Genomic DNA, 21,436 nt, shown 5'->3' on the forward strand with positions numbered 1-21,436 from the left:
CAATAATTCAATAATTCAAATTGCCTTAGACATGAATGTTGAAAATTAACCTTATAACATAATCCCATATAAAGACGTGCTAATGTGCTATTAGGTTCTCCAAAATGGCCATGGGATCTATCACTTCTCTTTCAGTGACCCCAGGGGAGCAATACACCTGGCTTTGCAGCTTAGCAGCACTTCAAATCAGGCCGGTAAGGAGACAGAATGGCATGGAACCCAAGAGGCTTGATCTCAGAGAGACTGAGAAAGAGAGCATGCTACCGTTCAGCCATCTGACCAACTCTTAGACCCTTGTAGAAATCCACTCAGCCTTGTTCCTAGCCTGTTCAGAGGGGCCTATTTATATTCATTGGTGTTTGAAGGTTTACGTTAGTGAAAAGACAGGCTGGGCCTGGAGTGGTATCTTTGTATCTGAGTGCTTCCTGTTTTTATTGCAAGGCCGACCCTTGTCTTTGCAGGGGCGCAATGGCTGCTCTAGAGGAGGGAGGACGGGGGCATGAACAGGCTGAGAGAATTCAGAGTTGTTTGCTACTAAAACCTGCCCACACAATTTTTGTCAGATCTTATAGACTTTCTTTATCATATATCCTCTTTTTTTCCACAAGTCTCACTTTCTTTGACTTTTCTAGCATGTAAAGCCTAGCAGATGAATCTAACCTGCTGAGAAATTTACCTTCCTAATAACATAAGCTTGCAGCACTATGGGAAAGCTTATAGCAACACACTGGGATTTCCCCTTTCCTAATGGTACTGGAAAACATCCAGAAAAGCTGAGAGAAAAGACAGACAGACACTGAGTGTGCAAGGCCAGTTCACACCAGCTGATCTCTGCTCCAGTCTGCTAAAAGACGCTGGTTTTTGCGCCACTGAACTCTGTATGAGCTCACATTAAACTAAATACAAGCAAATTTCTGGCTTGGATTCTTCAGAGAGGATGGTGTGGGACCAGGGATCTTTCCCATCCCTTAGGAAGCTGTTGGTGGGTGCCAATTGAAGCGGCCCTTTTAAGCAGAGACAATTGTAATGGCAAAAAGCTCAGTGAGATTTCTCCCATGAAAGTGTGGGGTCAAAGTGTGCAGGGGAGGCAGGAGACGGGAGGGGCATCGATTTTGTTATACTGAATCCAAAAGCCAACAATTGTTACTGTTGGCCTGTGTTGTTTTTCCGCGCACAGGCAGGGGGGCTGTCCTTTTGAGCTTTTGAGAAAAGGTGACAATGGCTAGATGTTGAGAACATATGTAGAGAGACCCCTGGAGCTCATGGAAGAGTAGCTCCATGCTGGCCTGAGCATTTGAGAAAATACAACCCTACTCCTTTCATTCTGCCCTCTCTAATGAATGCCTGAATGCCAGAATGCCCCAATAGGCCATTCAGGGGCCAAAGTCCCCAAGAATTCTCTCTAGCACAAACGCATCCTGAAATAGGAAATACATTTGCTTAACAAATTAAAGTAAAAAGTAAAAGAGTTGGATGTGCTAGTGTGTGGTATGCGTATGTGTGTGACCAAGTAAGGAATTGTATATGGGCTGAAGTGAGTAGTAGAGGATAATTCAATTAGGCCTTTTTTCTCACAGGAAATACTATAAAGGTAGGTTAAAAGGAAAGGATTATTGCTTGTACAAGTCCAACCAGGGTTTTTTTCACAAAAGGCTCCAAAAAAGATAGGAGAAAACATGTAAAAAGCAAGAGAGCTACCAAAAGAAGAAGAAAATGGGGTCTTGAAAGCTGTACTTCCATGAATAAAAAAATACTCAGAGGCTTAATCTATCAGGCTTTATTCTCTCTCTTGCCCTTTCTTCTTTTTGTCTCTCTCCCTCTCTCCCTCTCTCTCTCTCTCTCTCTCTCTCGCTTCTCATTCACTATTTTAAAACAATTCTAAAGAAAATTGGTGGAAACGGCTGTATAGCTCTCTGTGAATCAGCCTTCATTTTGCTGTGCAATCGCAGGAGCTAAGAGAAGCCACAATAGGCATTCCTTGAGTCGCCAGGAAAGACGCCTAATGATCCCTCAATAAAGCAAGAAATTTCTGCATGGTGTGAGCCAAGTAAATTAACCAGGAGGCGTGTGTGTAAAAAAAAAAAAAAAACACCGTGGTAGGTGGCTAAAAGGAGGCCCCTAAATTTTTCTTCCCACTCATCAAGCAACTTCAAGCATGAAGACAGTAGAATGCAAATAAAGAAAAAAATAATGCCTATGATGTTATCTCTCCCTAACACTCAACATTCTCAAATGAAAGATGTTTTAACTGATTTACTGAAAATTTCCAGCAGAGGAGATGTAGCCATGAACAGCTGTGAAGTCATTTTGATAATGATGGGAATAATAAGCACATGGCAAGGTTCAGAGCTTGGCTGTTGAAGCTTCACTGCTCCTGAATAGGGAAAAGTGATTAAACAGCTCCTGATTATCCCTGACCAATATGTAATGGATTTACAGGCCTTTCAATTAGGCTGCATTTGCAGGACCTCATTATTTGGGCTTTGCTTAGGTAATCAGGGCTGGGGTTAACGCTCCAGCATTGGGGGGTTCTACAGCCAGCATGGCTACAGAGGGCACGTGACCTTGTGATGCATACAGATCACAGGGCTTAAGGCCACTGTCTTCATATTCACATCCACAGACAGACATTCACAGACACACATGGCTCAACTTCCTGCATAGCCCCTTATGCAGCCGCGTGCTGAGGAACAGAGTTCCATGTAACCTGACCTTCTGGGTCCAAATCAATACAGCTTCTAGTCTCCGATCATGTCCTGACATTAGAGAGGGCAATGGAACATGACCGTCTTTGGCCCCTCACTCACCCCCACCAGCCTGGCCCCCTCTGGCCTCATCTTACCCCCTTACACAGGCAACCCACACACAAAGACACACCAAACACCAGTCACAATCTCATATGCCTATCCTAATCACAACACACAATATCTATAATGCAGTCTTTAAAGATTTCATTTCATGACGCATACATGTGATTGCTGCACTGAGTGTGAGATAAATGTATAACAAAGTTGAATAAACAAAAGGGTTCTTTAATTTTTTACTGACAACTATAATGAGTATTTAGTTGGTGTCAGCCACAGACTTTGGAGTGAAAGGTAATGAGATACTAGAAAATTGTTGTGGTTTTAGGAAGCCTCTTAGTGGTTCGAGAGGAAGAACGTGGAGCGTGTTGTTCAAGCTCAGGCTACATGTCTCAGTGGTTTAAGTCCATTTTCAACAGCGGAAAGCAGGCCTTTTTGACCCCAGTAAATACCAATATAAATCAATGAAAATGTAAATCAATCTGACTTTGATTTGTGCAGTTTAGGTGAGTATACAGACATGTTGTTTGTGATTATTGTGGGAAGTGTGATATCATGTACAGCTGTGCAATAAAAAGTGAGTACAAGATCACTTACTGTGAGGTGCTGGAAGAGCCACGCTCGCATGATGTTGGTAGCCACCTTGGGGAAGATGCCACGCTTTTTCTGACGCTTTTTGTCTTTGTCTGGGTCATCATCGTCTCCTGTACCAGGCGAGGCCACGCTGTTGTCTAAGCCGTCTCCTGGTCAAAACGAGAGCTCTTTAGAAACTGAACATAATCTCCTACAGCTTCATATGCTTTTTGTAATGTAATCTCTCTCATGGACAGAAGGTTATTGGATCTGGAGTTTTGCTTTGACTGAAATAAAATCCTAAACCATAAACAGAAGGACTCAGTAAACAGAAAATAATAGGAAATAAAATAATTGTAAAAAGAACTCTTTCTATGTAATTAATTAGGTTATATTTGCATGCTTAACATAAATAGTGGAGAAGGACTTAATGTCAAACCTTATAAACAAGTGTGACATAAACACATATACAAAATTACCAAACTTAAGGAACAGTGGGAGAGTAGGTGGGAAGTATACAGTGGTGTTTCATTGTTGCACTTGGACGCACATAATAGAGTGCAGTCCATCTCCCCTTGGTCCCTCCCCCTCTTACCCGTTCATTTGCATGATAGGGGCATAGCAGCTTTGTGCTGCATTAATGCCTGTCAGCGTTTGATTTGGGCAGGAAACATGTGCATATCAAGGCAGCCTGGCTTCCTTTAAACCCAAGTTCTAATCCCAAGCCCTCGCCTTCTTTCTCCTCCTCTGCACCATTAACTCTGCATTAGCAAAAATGATTTACTTTTAGCAGTCATGGTTATTTTTTCTTGCCCTCGGGCAAAAATGCCTTGAAAGCCTTCCTTGAGGGCATCTAAATTATGTATCTGAAAAACTTCTTCACTAAGGCATAGCAGGACCCTGACATTCTCCAAATCCAGACTTGTATGTCTTCCTGTTTTTGGGGAAACATCAATCACATGCACCTACACAAGCCATAATCTCACATAAATATTTGAAGTAATAACATTAAAAAGGGGGAAAGAAAAAGGATCCGACTGGAGGAGTAATTACATGAAGACTACAAGGACAGTGCAGAAGTCCCTCTTCTCTGCATCTTTTTTTCTGCTTCTTTTTCACTCTCTTTCACCTTTTCTTCTCTACTGAGTTTTGTGTGTCCCTTTCATAACAATAGTGCAAAGGCACGCATAAGAGTGAAACAGAGGTTTGCGGAGATTCTGCCTGGACTTATAGAAATTGCCACTGCAGACCCACACGTGGGAATAGTGGACAGGGTATGTAATTGTAGAATGGGCATTCATTAGCAGCAAATGCCATAAATCCCAGGCTAAGTAAAAGCCCTTGTTCAGGAAAGCCTAAAACAATAAACTGGAGCCAAGCCGTAGCCTCAGCCTGACCGTGTGTGGCTTCCTGTGAAATGCTACCCAGACGGCGTGCTAATTCTTCAGTTTGCTCTCCACTTCAATAATAATAATATCACCCAGGGAGAGGAGAAGCGTGTGTGTGTGTGTGTGTGTGTGTGTGTGTGTGTGTGTGTGTGTGTGTGTGTGTGTGACAGTGTGTGTGACTGTGTGTGAATGTGTCCAGAGGAGTTGTGGGGGTTTACAATGTCGTTTTTGGATGTAGTAGTACAAACTTGTGCTGTTGTAGTGGTGTCATACTGTAAGCTACGCCTGCTGTTGGCCACACAGTCACTTTGGTAGAATCCAGACGCAGAGAGGCCGAGTGGCCCTGGCCAAAAGGATGGCAGATTAATTTTATTGACGTTTCCATTTTCACTGCAACGCGATAGCCTCCCCCTTACTGGGGCCAGGCCGACCCATGCGTATTTACAGACTGACCTGTCACTTCATTACCCTCCAGCTCTGGCCGCTCCAGTAGGCTCAGCCTGCCTCCCCAGCAGGGTGAAATCAGACTCCCAGGCTTTCATCAAGTTTCTATCTCCCGCACAGACACACACATGCTCCTACACTGTACACAATGTGAGCAGATTTCATCTCGTCTATAGCTATATGTATATGTGGATGTGAGTTTCCATTTGAGTGTGTGAAAGAAGGAAGGAAGGAAGGAAGAAAGAAAGAAAGAAAGAAAGAAAGAAAGAAAGAAAGAAAGAAAGAAAGAAAGAAAGAAAGAAAGAAAGAAAGAAAGAAAGGAGGACAAACTTGCACACCCTCATTACATCTAAAGGCGAGTTGGTGATTTACATCCGCCCCCACTCCTTTCTTATGAACCAGAGAAGAAGTGCTGCAGGGCAAATTGTCCCAAACACTAATGGCTTCTGACTGTTCCCTGGCAACTCTGGCATTTTAACCTGTGTGGATGTGCAATCTGCTAAAAAAAAGGGGGCAGAGTGAGAGGGAGAGAATGGAAAAAAGGGAAGGGGAAGCATCCCATCATCTGCCTGTGTGACACAGATGGGGATGGCTATTAGGAGGCAGGCGAAAGGCCTCAGGGAGGAGAGGTGCTGGAGTGTAGCCCCAGGCACTTGTGGAAAAGCTATGCCCTTGAAGGATGAAAAAAGCCAGGCCCTATTGCCCTCCTTCTTTATTCCCTCTTTCTCCTCACTCCATCCCTCTTTGTGTCGTCTCAACAAAATATGTCCCTGATGTAAGCATGCCTGTGTGGACTAGCACAATTTCCAAACAAATAGGTGAAGTCCACATTAAAGCCTGATTAGTAAACTTGTACCCTCATATCTGCATGAGTGATCATACATATCATATATGGCTCATTTATAGTATTGGGTATCAGTACATACAGTATTATCCTTAAAAATGTACAGAATTTTGGGAGATTTTGTCGCTGTCCGCCTGTGGACATGCCAGCCAGTGATGTGTGTCCTGAATTCTAAGAGAAGTGTATAGAGAGCATTTGCCTGCCGGATGCTACAAATAAGTCCTGCGGATATAAACGTGTTGGCGACATGGCTAGGGGGCATGGTATGCTCTAAAGTTAGCACTCAGAAATAATGCTCAGGGCCACCCAACATTCTGGGTCATGTTGTGCAATTATGTCAAACGTGATTTGCTTCCAAATGCTACAACATGTAAAAGTATATTTTTAAGTTGTTCTGTTGAAGAAGGTACAGTATGGATGGATAAACTTCTGCATGCTATCTATAACTACGTTAGCTGTGTATATAGCTGATGTTTTTAGAGACCAAGCCATGTCTTCTCAGAGTGACTTAGCAGTGGATTTGCGTTTCGCTTGGCTTGGGCATTTGTTTCAGAGTAATGGAGCATAAATGTGGAGGCAGTGCCTTCCAGAGGCTGTGCTTAAAGTGACTAATTTAGGCCCCACTAGAGCTAAGCTTCCCCCACCCACTGGGTTATGCTGCTCAGTCATTTTTGTGAAGAATCCACCATATTCAGCAGGAAAACACAAGGATATCGCATAAAGCCTCAGTATTTAAACAAGAAAGCAGAGGGGCACATGCTAGAGAGCAGTGACCCACGCCATAGTGCACACCCTCAAAAGCCCTCAAAGGCAGCGGGAACAACGCAGGTCCCGTCTTGTTAGGCCATATCCTCACCTCAGCCTGCAGCACTGCCCCTACAGCTCCCTCCTCCCTTTTGACAATTCTTCTTTAAGGCTCTCTCACCGAGAAAGAGAGAAAAAAGAAGGGATTTAAAGCCTCTTTTCCCTCCTTTTCTCCTGAACCTTTCAGTCGGCATAAGCAGCATTTAGCACATTCAAGAACCCAAATGGCTGCCAATGCAAGCTGTAGCAGGGGCTCTGCTCTCTTTGTCCACTGTCCCCCCTCCTCTTTTTTTTTATTTACTCAGGATTCACGCAGGGACCCTCGCCTGCACCCGGGCCACATGGTCCTGACACAGAGCACTTCCATTCACACTCCAGCAGGCCTCATCACACAGGAACACACTTACAAAACCCACACTCCTGTCCACTGCTGCATCGGCAGTTTGGCACTCTCTAAAGGCTCGATTTGACTGTACTCGCTGGTTTATGTCACAGTTCAGTCAAGCTCAGGTGAAGAGAATACAGAGTGCAGGATGGGATAGCCCCAGAGGATTGACGTTTTATGGCAATTATTTCCTGAGCAGCAGTGTGCATGCTAGCCTGTAAAACAACAGCTTGGTAAACACTGCACTGTGCTAACAAATTAGGAGTGAGACACTGCAAGTCATTAACAGCTCTATGAACTTTTTTCTTCTTTTTTTTTCTTCACACAGCAATTCAGTGTAAACCAGTAAAACCCCACCACCACCCCACCCCCACCAAACACACACATACACACACACACACACACACTGAAGAACTCTGCAGAAACTTGTCTTGCTATTTACCACAGCTGCATCCTCTCTCAGTGTTAATCTCTATCTGTGTATTGTTTTTTTTTTCTACTGCAGCACTAATTTGTAGTTGTTCATGCTGAGGAACACATAGTTAGGCCTGCTCGTAAATGAAGTGGAATAAGAGGTTTAATGAGATGTCTTTTTGCACTGGGAGGATGCAGTGTCTTGGAGGGGGTTAGAACACACACACATATCAGGGGCCCCCAGCCCTGCCATCAGAATGATAGCTTTCTAACATCCCAGGAATGCTGTAGATAACTATCACCTCTCTATTAAGATTTGCCCTGACCCTGCAGCACAGAATGGCTCAAACCCAGGACAAAGGAAAAAGCTGAGCTCACAGTCACATTTTTTGCCTACCTTTTCACCATACCAACCCTCTAAAAGTGAGGAAGAATAAGGAAGAGACAGCAGGAATAGGAAAAGAGTGTTCCCCTTACCATCAGTTTGAAGTGATAATCATCTGCCAATAACCCTGATGTTTGGGGAAGCCCAGTTATGTATATTATCAAAGGCTCTGGGCTAGATAATTACAAGTGTAATTAACCTGCTACCTGTAACAACAATTATCTAATTACATCATAAATAGGGCCTTTGAGAGGCCCACAATGGCTGCTCCCGGCCTCTGATTGCGCCCCTGATTTTCCACCCCTCCTTCCCCTCCCTTCTGCCACTCATTAGCCTGTTAATCACTCAGCACTGCTGATGATTTCATAAGTCACAAAACCTTTCATTTAGATCAGTGCTGTGTGCGTGCTTAAATTAGCGGCCTCCAAGCACAAAAGTCCTCACAACTGCCACAAGGGTTCAGAGAGTAAACTAAAATGACACTAAAGTGTTTTATTTTAAGATGCCAAAAGTGATTTGTAATGACTGGAATAACAAATATGTGTGTGTGGATGAACTGTCGCCTTGAGCAGAACTGTTTAAGGCACTGAAAAGTGTCTATGGAAAGGATGGCTGCATCTACATCCCAGTGAAACAGGAAAGTTAATTTAAAAAAGACAAAGAAATGCAATAAAGATGTGTGAGAGAGAAACTGAGAAACAATCAGGCTCTTGCAGATGTCAGGCTCCAATTTGCATGAATTGTAAAGGGATAAATTGCTGAGGATGAGAGAGCAACAGCATACACCCCCCACCTCCTCTCACACTCCTTTTGGGGAGAACTAAAAGGCGCTGTGATGCCCATGACTGCCTCCCGCTCCAGAGACAGGGATCAGAGCCTAATGAAGGGCCTTGGGTCTAGACCAAAGATTTCACACTCACTGACTCTCTGACAACTCCACCCCATTCCCCATTCCCTAAACCAAGCACACAGCCCAAGCTCTTCCTCCCTGTTTTTTTCTAAATCAAATTGTGCTAATTGGTCCCAGAGGTTATCGAGGTGCACCCAGCCTCTCAGCTCTCTCTCTCTCTCTCTCTCTCTCTCTCTCTCTCTCTCTCTCTCTCTCTCTCTCCCTCTCTCTCTCAGCTCAGCTATCTCTTTTTTTTCTCGTCTCTATCTTTCTGCCCCTGTACATTTTTATGGCTGCATTATTATTGAAAACAAATAACGACTGAGCCTCAGTGCCTGATTGCATGTGTCTTGAGCTCTAGCTATTGGCGGAGGCGAAGACCTGCGGAGCAGAGCAGTTTCACACTGCAGTAATTAAAGTGTTAATTACGGCAATAATTAGCAGAGCAAATTACATAAATTCTCACCAAAACAGGATTCATATGCTGTGCAAATGATAAACTGAAAAACTGTGAAAAACACCAAGCGCCCAGAGAGTGAGAGAGCAAGAGAGAGTGTGATTTGAAAGAAAACAGACGGAGAGAAAAGAGCGTGGATTTGGCTGCTAACGGCAATATGGCTTTATTAATTCCTGGTAAGGGAATATCAAAGTCCTCTTCAGAAAAGAGAGAAGAGCTGCAAAGAGAGAGTGAGAGACTTTGTGTGTGAGAGAGAGGGTGAGTGAGAGAGAGAGAGAGAGAGAGAGAAAGAGAGAGAGAGAGTAAGAGAGAGAGGCTCCTTCATTTCATGCTAAGACTCAGATTTTACACATCCCTGCAGTAGATAATATTGTTGATGGTGATTATTTACCCTCAATTAAACTTCAAACTTAAACAAATATATAAGAAACCTTGTGATTTTTAAAAGATAGTCCATCATACAAAGCCGGACATTGCCATCAAAGAAAGAGCTCACAAAGGCAAAATTTTTAGCCACCATCTTTTGGACGAGTGAGGCGAAAGAGACAGGAGAGTAAATGAATTAAAAGGTTTATAAATCAACAAGTCAACCATCAGATTGTAGCCTCTGCTCGGTCGACCCTCTCATCAGCTCATTGCCATGAAGTTTTGCTCTGAAAATGTCCTGGAGGCAGGGAACAAAGCGAGCAGAACTGATTACTGCGCTGCGGCCCCACTCCACTCCGCTCCACCGCCTAAACTCTGTTTGGCTTCCTAATGAGCTCACTAAAAACCCAATTCATCACCCATAACCCTTTTTCAACCCTCCTTGAAATTCACTACACTGGGTTCAGAAGAGAGGTGGGTCCTGCTGGGGTGGGGGGTGGTTGGGGGGCATGGAGGGGGGTGTCCCTGCGTTCAGGAATGTCCGCTTCTCCCTCAGAGGGACAAACTCGCTCCACTGGCCCCAGCATCGAAGCCTTTCACATTAATACCCTTTTGCCATCCCTGGGAAGACAGGAATTTGGTAGGAAGGGAATGTGGCAGAAGAGAAGGCGGGGGAGTGGGAGCCACTGGACACCAAATGGAGGCAAGAACAGGGAAGAGGAGGTTCTCTCAGCCAGGAGATTCGACAGTGATGACAAACAGCTGAGGGAAAGACGACTGTGAATTCCTCAACCATCAGGCACGGGTGGAGGAAAGGAAGAGCATGGTGAGAGTGTGTGCGCGTTTGAGAAACGGGTGTTGCAGGGGAGCTTAACTCCCACAGTTCCTCATTACATGAAGTCAGAATGATCCTCTTGGCACCTGAGTTGAAACTGAGAGATTACTGAATTGATGAATCCTCAGTTTAAAATGCAGTTGTTTTATTCTGCTTTAGTAATTAATTCTTTTTCCAATAGTTTATTGATTAAGTGTAGCCCCTGATAAAGTTCAAACCCAGAAGAGTCCCCCCTGGGTCGAGTCAGAGTATAAACTTCTTCCAATTCCACCTGCCTCTCTTGCACAGTTTGCCTTCATAAATTAGTTAGGCCTGTGAGAAGCCATGTTAGCTGATCACCACTTTTGCCTTCCCTCTTGCTGCCTTGGTTCTTTTTACCATTTGACCTTTTTTTTGCTTTCTTGCACACATGTAGACAGAAATACAGTCACTTTCCCCCGGCAGCCCAATGTACCTTGAAGATGCAAAGAACACTTCTTGCACTAAAAGTCACTTTTTCTTTTTTTATCAGGCCTTTTTTATATACAGCAGTGAGCCCGTGATCAACATAGAGAGATAGAGCACTGCTGCCTCTCTAGAGACCCAACTAGCAGAGAAATCAGATACTTCTTTACAAGATTCAGGCCTGCTCACGTCTTGTCAAGACTCACCTACCGGCTCCTTTACAAGTCAATAACCATGGCCTGCTGTCCTCCCCACAGACATTCCTGACTGTAATTATCATTTCCAAAAAAAAAAAAAAAAACCTGCGCTCTATTTATTCTCTTCCAACTAAAATTGAGAACCCGCTCCAGAATTCCCTCACTGTTCTCAGAAATGCATAACTGTAAGTAGAACGTAAAAGAAATTTAAACTGTAAATGAATTAGTTAAGATGGATATAACACAACAAAACCATGTCTGGTTGGCTTAATGCCTTGACACGAGACAATATTCCTCTGTTAATGGAGGTAGCTGCCATCTTTTGATGAGCTCCCAGCATCCGTAGTGTGTAAGGTAAGATCAGCAGTTCATTTTATTACAGTCCAGTGCTGGCACTGTGTCTGACTTTAGAGTCTTGAAAGCTCTTGACAGTAAAAATTGCACTCTGGCCATAGCTGAGATGGTGAGGTGCTTATTACCACAGTGAGAAATAAGAGTTTGGAAGTCCAGGGCTCCAATTATTGCCACTCTAACACCTTGACCTGCCCAAATGAATTATCCCACACATTACTTGCATGTTTCCTTAATTAGCTGCCTGACATTAAGAATTGGAGAGCCCAGAATTTTCCTCAGGGGAAAAAGTGTGTATTGAAAAATGGAGTAGCAGATGATGACAGTCACATCGTAAGTGTTCTTTGGCACTGTAACTTATAGGGAATTGGCTATAATATCTTGAACCTGTTCCTCAAGATATCATTATAATGTGGCATGTTCGTAATGATGACATTAACAGGCACCTTTAAAGTAACTGCATGGTCAGAAAAACATCTGATGCAATTCCTCACCACCATTATGCCTCTTCAAGACCATTATTTTCTTTGCTTTCATCTGTTTTTTCTTCTTTTGTGTATCTTCTGCTGCTTTCTTTCTTTTTCTGGCCCTTACTATTGACTTTCCAATTTTTCCTTTCCCATCAGGCCTCAGAAGCAGAAGCTGAGGAAGTCGCCTGAAGCTCATGGACAGAATGTGTAGCACTGAATGTGCACTTATCCAGACAGCGAGACAGACAGGCAGACAGACTGACAAACATTTACCTGAGAGTGAATAGCCAATACTGAGCAAAAGGTTCTCAGCATATACTGTAAAATCAAGAGGAAGAGGAGTACAGATGTGGTGGATAGTGTAAATGAGAGCAGTGGTGGCTGTAACTGTTCCTGCATGCCTCCGGAGCCACAGGGAGCACGAATCATTTTCTGTTACAACAATAGAGCTGGATGGATGCCCACACAATGGCAGGTGCATTGAATAGCAGGCGGCCATGGCAGCAGGGAGCAGCTCCCCACCAAACTGAAGCTCTTCAGCTACATAACCTCTCCTGCTCTCCGTCTCCACCTGGCTCATCTTTACTCATAAAGGATGAAAACGATCTCATGAGGGTCCGAGCAGTAGCAGTAGCAGCGAGGCCTTTGGGGCAAAAAAAAAAAAGACCAGTCCTATATGCTTTGGCCTGATCTAGCGTTTTCTTTTTTGTTATCTTCCTCTCTCTCTTTCTCTCTCCCTCTGTCTTTCTTTGTGTAGTTTTTAATAGTTGCGGAGTTTGTTCTCATGTGCTGCTTAGCTGTCCTCCGGGCCATGTGAGGGGTAAAGTCAGCATTCCCCCACCTTCACAGCATTCTTTTTTAGGGTCAGGGGGTCAGCCTCCACAGATGTCTCCACCAGACAGGCAGTTGTCTGAGGACTGCATCCCAGAGAGTAAGTATTCGGCCCAAACAATACAGTTCTATCCTCATTGAGGGAGATTTTTTTGTGTGCTTTTCTTTTCAGTATCTACATTAAATAAAGTCTTCTAAAATATTTGTTTTTCCTTGTGGACTTGAGCAGGCTTGTGGATATGGCTAGATCTAATCATTCACTTTGTATTTCTTTCTTTCTCTCATTTACCACTCTTAAGCTTCCTGCAATTGTTCTAATGGAGCCTTACTCGTTCCTGTTTCACTGTCCAAGGAAAGATGGGTTTGAAAAAAAAAGAAGAGATGGAACATGTGTTGTCAGGAAACTGAAATCAAAACATGGCACTCATGGAACATGCAATATCCAGTTCATTACTGAAGCCACTTTAACAGCAGTTATAGTATTAAAAAAAGGGCATTGCTACATTTAGTTTAAGTCAGAACAAATGGCATCAAAAGCAAATTCTTTAGCCAAGCGGCTTTCATTAAAGGCAAATTAAGCTTCTGTAGGTTGATTGAGTAAAACAATGCCAGAGATAGAATGGAGAAAAGACTGGGTATGTTTAAAAACATGTTTCGCCTGGAAACATGGAAACTGTAATTGCAACAAGCCTTTAGAAACGCAGCAGCCAGGCCATTTCTGAATAGTATCCTTCTTTTTTCATCTCCTTTCTTTGAAATCATGTATGCATGTGTGTGTGTTTTTTCCACTCCTCAAAACAGCCCCCTCTATTCTGAAATTGATAACCTTCTAAATGAATTATCGTAATGCATAATGAACATTATCTCCCCCCAGGCTGTAGCCCTGTTTGGCATGTTGATTTGTTTTGTTTCACATTACCCTCCGTTCTTTAAGAGTGCTCACTGCTTGAGGCGTGTAAATAAGAAATTATCCTTGCTTCCTAACACTCCTAATACCTCCTTGGGGTAATTAGAAATTATTAGACTGCTGCCTCCAATAACAAGAGCTAATGGCACTAACTACTGTCAAATTCAACACCTCCTCCGTCCCTCTCTCTTCAAATGGAAAAACAAAAGCTCTCCACTGTGTGCAGACTGCAGGGCACGAGGCCGGTATTCTTCCCCAAACAAGCACCCCCACGCTCAGAGACTCATTATAGCACACAGGAGAGTGGAAATCAGGCTATAAAATGAGCTTATCTGTAATAATGCCCAAAAAGATTTGCATAAATGTGTTAGCTGTGCCGATAGAAGCAGGCGGGGGAGAGACAAACTCAAATCTGCCCATGCTCTCGTTCTCATCCTCCCACTCTCTTGAGCTGTTCAGTCTGACAGGTACCTGTAGGGTATGGCTGCTCTGCTTATCTCCATCTCCACCACACTATGCCTGTTCAGTCTAAAGACACTCAACCACAGGTCTTGCAACTTTCGCTTTCTTCCAGGAAGCCAGCCTGTGACTGGGGCTCGGACATTAGCAGAGCCACAGGGAAAAGAAGGCTGGCTGGATTAGAAGGCCAAGGGAGGCAAAAGAAAGAAGAAAGTGGAATGAGAGTAAGGCCCATCAGACAAACACAAAAGGGTTGATGGGAGGGGGGCCTAGGAGTCAGTGTTAATTCCCAAATAAGTACACCTTAAATAGCCTGGATGAGCAGTTAGGCACAGCTTTGCAGTTTCCCTGCAGGTGTGTCTTTGAGTACAATGGCCTCTCTAACCCCTTTGACTGCTCTAATGGAAATGCAGCAAACAACACAGGTCCAAACCGAAACAACTGCAGCGACTTCTGTCTCTTCCCTTGTTTCTTCTTGGCTTTACTTTTGATGAAAACTCACACAGAGCAGAAGCAAAAAAAAACACCTGCAGTCAGCGAGAAACAAAATCTGGTTGAGACAGGAGTGATCGGATTATTACCCCTTACGAATGACTTCTTAGCTGACCCCCTCAGGCATGGCTTGCCAAAACAAGACTGAAAAAATTCCAGTGCAAACTGGTGTCTTTTTAAAGGGCCAGCGCATTGTCATGCTTGTAAAAATACAGTGGCTTTAATGGAGCACACGGAGCCCCTAGGGGTGTGGTCTCGAATCCCTTTTAGCCATATTACATCAGGTCCTGTGTGTTCAAAATCCCCACTAGGACTGGAGAGTGTAAGCTCTTCATATACCAGCCTTCCACTCTCCCTTTTCTGTTTCGTTCCCCCGGCCCATTTTTTCCACTTTCTTCTTTTCCTGTTTTCACTGTCCTGCTGTAAAATTCACTCAGCTCTATATTGTTTATGATAATTGTCCTGCCCTGATAAATCTCATTTTAAAAACGTATGGGCTATAGAAACTTCTTAATGGCACACAATAGTCATTAAATTGTAGCTAGAATTTCAGCATTTTTGGTGCACTTTCAGCTGAGTGCACTGACTGTCCAAGATTAGGCCTTTCACACAGAAAGAAGGGGGAGAAAGAGCGAGAGAGTGCCTGAGGGTAAAAAAAGACAAAATACAGGGTGTGACAAAGGTAAAGGGGCAGGGTAAGCAAGAATGACGTTATTAGACGTACTCTCACTAACTTACTGGACAGCATTAACTGTGCTTTGCCTTTAATGTGTCTTTCTTCTTATACACTAATCAGGCATACATGTAGAGTGTGCAAGAGCGAGCCGGAGAGCATGAGAGAGATGATCATTCCATTTAATCGCTCTCTGGAAAAAGGCCAGAGTCTATTATAGAGAGAGAGACAGGGGGAGAAGGGGTAGAAATGGAGAGACAGAGTAGAGAGTGTAAGTGGGAATGGGAGAGAGGCTCAGAGCGCAACCCCTTGAAAGAGCTCGGAACAGAGAGGACTGAGTGGTGAGGCCTTTTCCCGTAAGCGCCTGTGAATGCTGAATCCAGCAAGAAACGCGCTCTCAGAGCACTATCTACATTAACTAGAGCTTTCCCTTAAGATTAAGCATTCATCATGAATAATTTACTCAGTTTTATGCTAATGGGAGTCTGAAAGTATCCGCTATGTTGTTTCCCCCAACAGCCCATCTATACACAGTGTTCTCCAGGTCACTGTCTTGTTCATAGATATACAACCCAATTCCTCTGGAATTGACAATCTACAGTATCATATGATGTTTCAGGTCAGCACAATCACAAGATGGTGTGCTGAATCACAAACCAAACTGATCATCAAATACAATTAAGAAAACTCATGGGTTTTTGCTATAAACTGCCCACATTTCAGCTCAAATAGAAGCTATTCTCCAGACACCTGTTCCATCCAAAGCCCTTTTGTGCATGAGAGTGTGTATATGGCCTGTCAGGGTATTGCACACTGTAGCCTTTGCTGGACCATTGGGCTGTTCTGAGCCTGGGCACTGTGTAAAAATGATCAGTCCTTCAACAGCTGGGAGTGATGGCCATGAAACAGCAGGCAACGCTGCCGCTTTATAGTTTATCTTTTGTTTATGGGGCAGTATTCGGTTTTAATTATTCCTCTAAATTATACTCTTAACAGGCATGGAGAGACAGGCAGCAACTCCCAAGCCCCCCTCACCCCCTCACACACCCACACACACACACACACACACCTAACAAATTTCATTGTGAGCCGGGGGCAACAACAAACACACACCACGGCCTCTATCTCGTTTTTAATGAAGCTGGAATCCTTTCTATGTTTTCCTCTTCTTTTCTGCCCTCTTACATTCTGTGGCACAGACGTTGCTGAGAAAGAAAACAGAGCAAATGCTCTATATCCAGAAACAGACCGAGTCAACAGGTCTTGTTCAAGCTGGGAGTTGTGCCCTCATCAGGAATAACTCCTTATAAGAAACTTTGACCCTGTAGAGAGAGGCCTTAGGCCAGGAGAGGCCTGCCACACACTCAATGGCCCAAGTGCAATCATGCACCCACACACACTTCTACACTCCATGCTCTCGCCATGTCATCAGGGATGCTCAATTGCTGAAAAAAATCTGCAAAGTGTGCTTCTATTTAAGTTTATTTATTTATATCTTATAACTACAGCAGAAATTGCTAGCTGGTGCTCTCAGCAACTTAAAATGTTGAAGCTGTTAAGCGAAATCATCAAGTAAAGATCCAAGGTTAAGGAAAACTAATGGGATAACTTGTTTTGAACTGTTCAGAAATGTACTTTGGCAATTAGTCTGAGAAGAAAAAAAATTGTCTTTCCTCATGCAGGGGAGCAGATGTGCTTGTTTGATTTGAGGTAAGGCTTTTATTATCTTTTATTTTTTTATGATTAAATAAATAAAAAAAAATGTACAAACTGGGACAGAGAAGGATTGATTACAACTACATAGTATCACATTTATTAGCTGCATGCTGCCATCCATATGTATGTGTGTGTATGTGAGTGAATTTTACACATACTGTGTAAAAAGCAATAATCTTTCAGAATAATAATCGTTTGTCTAAAAATGCGTCAATTTTAGTGATTTTAGAAGGAAATTGTCTGGCAGGTTTTTCTAAGCATCTTGGTGAAACTGCCACAGTTTGACTGTCTTACTTGCTTCACATTTCCAGGTAATTCCTGACACCAAGTATTTGTTTTTTCACTAAAATGTGGTCTATTACATATGTTGTGTATTTGACTAACTTACAAACATTTTCTGTAACAGTTACTTTCTTTATGTTAAATGCAATGTTGGAAATCTAAAAGGCAAATTAGTGTTTTTAAAAATTTGTGTCCCGATGATTTATTCACAATACTGTATGTACAGATTCTAACCTGAAATATACACTCTTCATTACGATAATGACTGATGGAAATAGTCCAGGTGTCAAAGAAACGCCTCTATCTATTTCCTTCCACCATTCCTAAGAGATCAGACCTTTTATGGTTTTACCGAACTTTTTTTTTTTTTTTTTTTTATGAACATCATTTAGTTTGCTTTTTTCCAACTGGCTATTTCTCTTCACTTTCTTTCTGCTAACCTACAATTGGCCTGTTTTCAGTGGAGTGTGGAAACTCTTTGCTGATGAGCAGCTCGGGCCGCTGGGAAGCAGCCGGAGCCGTTTAGTGCAGTGGAGCTACGTCCAGCCAGGCCTGGGCAGGAGCTGGGAGTCAGTGAGTGCTTCAAGCGTTAACGTAATTGCAAGAATGTGAAAAATGAGGCGGCAGGGCTCCTGAGCAGAGCGAAAGGTCATAGCGAGCCTCACACAAAACAACTGGCTGCAGGGACAGCCTCATTAGAGCAGTAAATCAGCTGCCCTCTTTCCCCCCTCTCTCTCTCTCTTTCTCTTTTTTTTATCATTCAGAAGAAAAGACGGTGTGCTTTCATGCTGAAGTGCCTTTGGGCTCGGCTGGGTCGAGTCCGGCCTGAGCACTTTACACCGTTCCGTACCCATCTTGGTCTTTATCGATCAGCCGTTACTGGATCTGGTGCACAGGAGTCGATAAGTGCTCTGTGGATTACAGGTCACTTGTACTTATGTGTGTTAGATAATCAATAGGCAGTGCATTTCTCTACTCCTCTTTGCTTTCTAGTGCCTTTCCCTGCCTCCCTGCCTGCCTGAGAAAAAAAAACAATAAGAAGACTAATATTTGCTCTTACATTGCACCACTGTGCTATTTGCATTCTGATATATTTGCTTATTAGCTTGCAAGCCAGGCATTCAACAATTAATAAGGAAGGTATATGATAATGTAAGGCACTTTATCTGATTAATTGCTGATCGGCATGTGATATTAGCTTTGCCTCTATAACTGTGTGGTAAACATGTAAAAGCTGCATCATTAATGAGCAAGATGGTTAAGCAGTGATGATACTGCTCTTGACACAAGTGAACCACAGAGAGCTGTAGTGAAAGTGCCACTGTGGTTTGGGGTAGGGTATAAAACAGCCATCACTCTGGACAATGTGCTTTGCCGTAGAAAGATCCATCAAAACCTGTGACTATGATTGGATGTGAAATCAGTGTCAGGCACAGTAAAGAATCCTGATGTGTGTGTGATGAAATTCTGTGTAAACGGCACACACTTTGCTGGCCAAAATAGAGAAGGTTTGAAGGGGTCATCATCATTCGTTGTACATCAACAAAAAACTTTTTGAAGTTTCTAGAAATTGTTGTGAGGGCTTAACAGATCTAGGAGTAACTAAAAAGCATTTAAAGATGAAGAACAGAAGAAGAGAGAATTGTTTATATCCAGTTAGTGCTGCCGTTTTGGTTGAGTGCACTGTGTAAGACAGGAGAAAAGGGTAGCCATAAAGTCATCTGAATGCTTGCTCTGACTCAGGCAGTCCAGTGCTTAATGAAAACACAAGCCTGTCTGTTATTGCTCCTGAGCTAAGCGGAGTTAATATGTTTTACACGTTACTAAGAGCTGGCAGAAAAATGCAATTAATCATAAGGGTTACTCTGTGCTTCAGAACAGTTACAGGTTCAAGCTAGAAACATGCTGTAGTCCGTGGATGTGTGCTGTTGTTGTACGGGTGAGTGGGTGTAAATGCTGAGCATTAAAATTTATTTTCTAGTAAATGCCATAATGATGAGTATAAATTATTAAAGGAGTGAAAGTAAATAAAATCCAAAATGAATGTTAACATTTAGAATGTTAAAATTTATAACTAGAAAATAAAATTCACTAGTTTTATTCCATAAATTTAGGAACCATTTATAATTAATCACCCTTTCATGTATTTATTAATATCCAAAAAAAACCCCGCTATTATGAAAGAGATTTGCATTTGTGTATTTAGCATGTGCATGTGATTGTGTGTATAATCAGGCTTCAAACAGCATGTGCATATGTGTATGCCATATTTGTATCAGCACACTGTATATATCCATGTGTATGCTCACCTTGTTCACTGCTGTTGTCACCGCTCTGTGAGGCATGTCCTCCGCTGGAGGGCCCTGGCGTGCCTGCCGAGTGTGTGGAGGTGGCGTCATCGTGGTCTCTCCAAGAAGCTGGGTTCTGGGGTCCGACAGAAGGGATCCATCCATCCACGTTCCCCATCCAAACCGCAAACCAGGAGCAGAGCACAGGAATGAATGGAGAAGGAAAGAGAGAGAAAAACCACATGAACACGCTGGAAATGTGAGAGGGACATGAGCGAGGCTCTGGAGTGCTGTGCAGATCTCTGGTCTGCCTGTTTTAGCTCTCCTTTGCTCTCGACAATCACAGAGACTCAGACAAACATGCCAAAACGACAGCTCCATGCTCATATTTATTTCTACCCTATCCTGGCAGGCAGTTGCTCCAAACACTACAAGCCTAACAGCTTAATTACAGCCTAAGAGTCCATCACCACTTTATTTAATGTAGCGTCGTATCCTGAGCAAGCTCAAAAGAACTGTCTAAACACACGTGGCGAAAAAATGTCAAGTTAGTTTATACCGTAACCAATTGAGACTTCCGTGTCAAGTGAGAAATATATAGGGCACAAAAGTCAATGTACACCTCAAGCTCCATTTATCTTTAGCAATGTCAGAAGAGAAAATAAGATATGAGAGGTAGTCGCTCTCTAATCTGGCAAAGACTGCTCATGGACAAAGATGCAGGCACATACACGCACACACACACACACACACACACACACACACACACACACACACACACACACACACACACACACACACACACACAAACACACACTGTGAGAGGTGGAGGAGCAAGGAAAATGGCGAGTTTGTCATTTCTTTGTGGCCTCTCCTCCTTACCCTTCCTGGTCGTTCTTACTGCCTGAGTGCTCGGCACAGGGAAACAGGATTTGTACTGTACAGGAAAAGCTTTATCTGTGAAAAAACGAAGGCAGGCCAGAGGTGGAATTTCCTCTGCCACTCAAACCGGAGAGGGACTTGCTGACCACGCCACCTTACCTACACACACACCAACACTATATACGAATGTACAAAAAACACAGATTAATTTGCAGCTTCCAGTACATATCACCTGCACTGCATGAACTAAACAGTCAGAGAACTAGACTGACTGTTTCTGTGAGCCACAGAGCAGCCCCTTTGAAAAGAACCCAAGCCAAACAAACTCAGGCCTGCATCAAGGCTTCCCGCAAACCTCAGCCCACTCTTCTGCTCTCTTTTATCCCATGTGTCACTCCTTTTCATGCAAACCCAGCCTCACAGATACACACTCTTCAGTAATAAAAACATTTCTGTAATGTGTCTGCAGATACAAAGCTGCCATGTGGTGTAAGCTCATTACAGTCGGAGCTGAACTCTTAATCTGAGAGTGATCAAGTGTGTGTCTAGCTGATGACACAAATCTGAAGCACGTAAAAAAGGTGTAGTACATCCGAGGAATGACTACATGCCAGGACTGGGGCATGGTCACATTGGGTGTTCACCAGGAAGAGTTCAGACCTTTTAGAAAAGACAGCTAAGAAAAGTTGATTGTAACACATATTTGTAGTCAAACACAAAATACCCATCTATTTCTGGTTATTTAGCTGATACAATTCTTAAAAGACAACTTTCTATAAACATGGCCTTTATCTTAAGTCACCCTTTTAGTCATTCTCAGGAACATCAGAGCAGTGAAAATGTCATTAATTTGGTC

The 21,436-nt window shown here is 43.2% G+C and overlaps 1 protein-coding gene across 10 annotated transcripts in view; it reads right to left on the minus strand.

The window, feature by feature from the left end:
* Nucleotides 1-21,436, minus strand: part of meis2a (Meis homeobox 2a) — a 67,695-nt gene that overhangs the window by 36,227 nt on the left and 10,032 nt on the right. For 4 of the 10 annotated variants that reach the window (XM_027172599.2, XM_027172597.2, XM_027172603.2 and 1 more), the window contains exons 8-9: nucleotides 19,720-19,834; nucleotides 3,402-3,547 (exon numbers count right to left, since the gene is read on the minus strand). In XM_027172599.2, coding sequence (XP_027028400.1) covers nucleotides 3,402-3,547; nucleotides 19,720-19,834 — 261 coding nt within the window. Of the gene's footprint in view, nucleotides 1-3,401; nucleotides 3,548-19,719; nucleotides 19,877-21,436 lie in introns of all 10 variants that reach the window. The other 6 variants (XM_027172596.2, XM_027172594.2, XM_027172601.2 and 3 more) reach the window with 3 other exon arrangements.

Source organism: Tachysurus fulvidraco, chromosome 12 (assembly GCF_022655615.1).
Source record: "Tachysurus fulvidraco isolate hzauxx_2018 chromosome 12, HZAU_PFXX_2.0, whole genome shotgun sequence".
Taxonomy (NCBI): domain Eukaryota; kingdom Metazoa; phylum Chordata; class Actinopteri; order Siluriformes; family Bagridae; genus Tachysurus; species Tachysurus fulvidraco.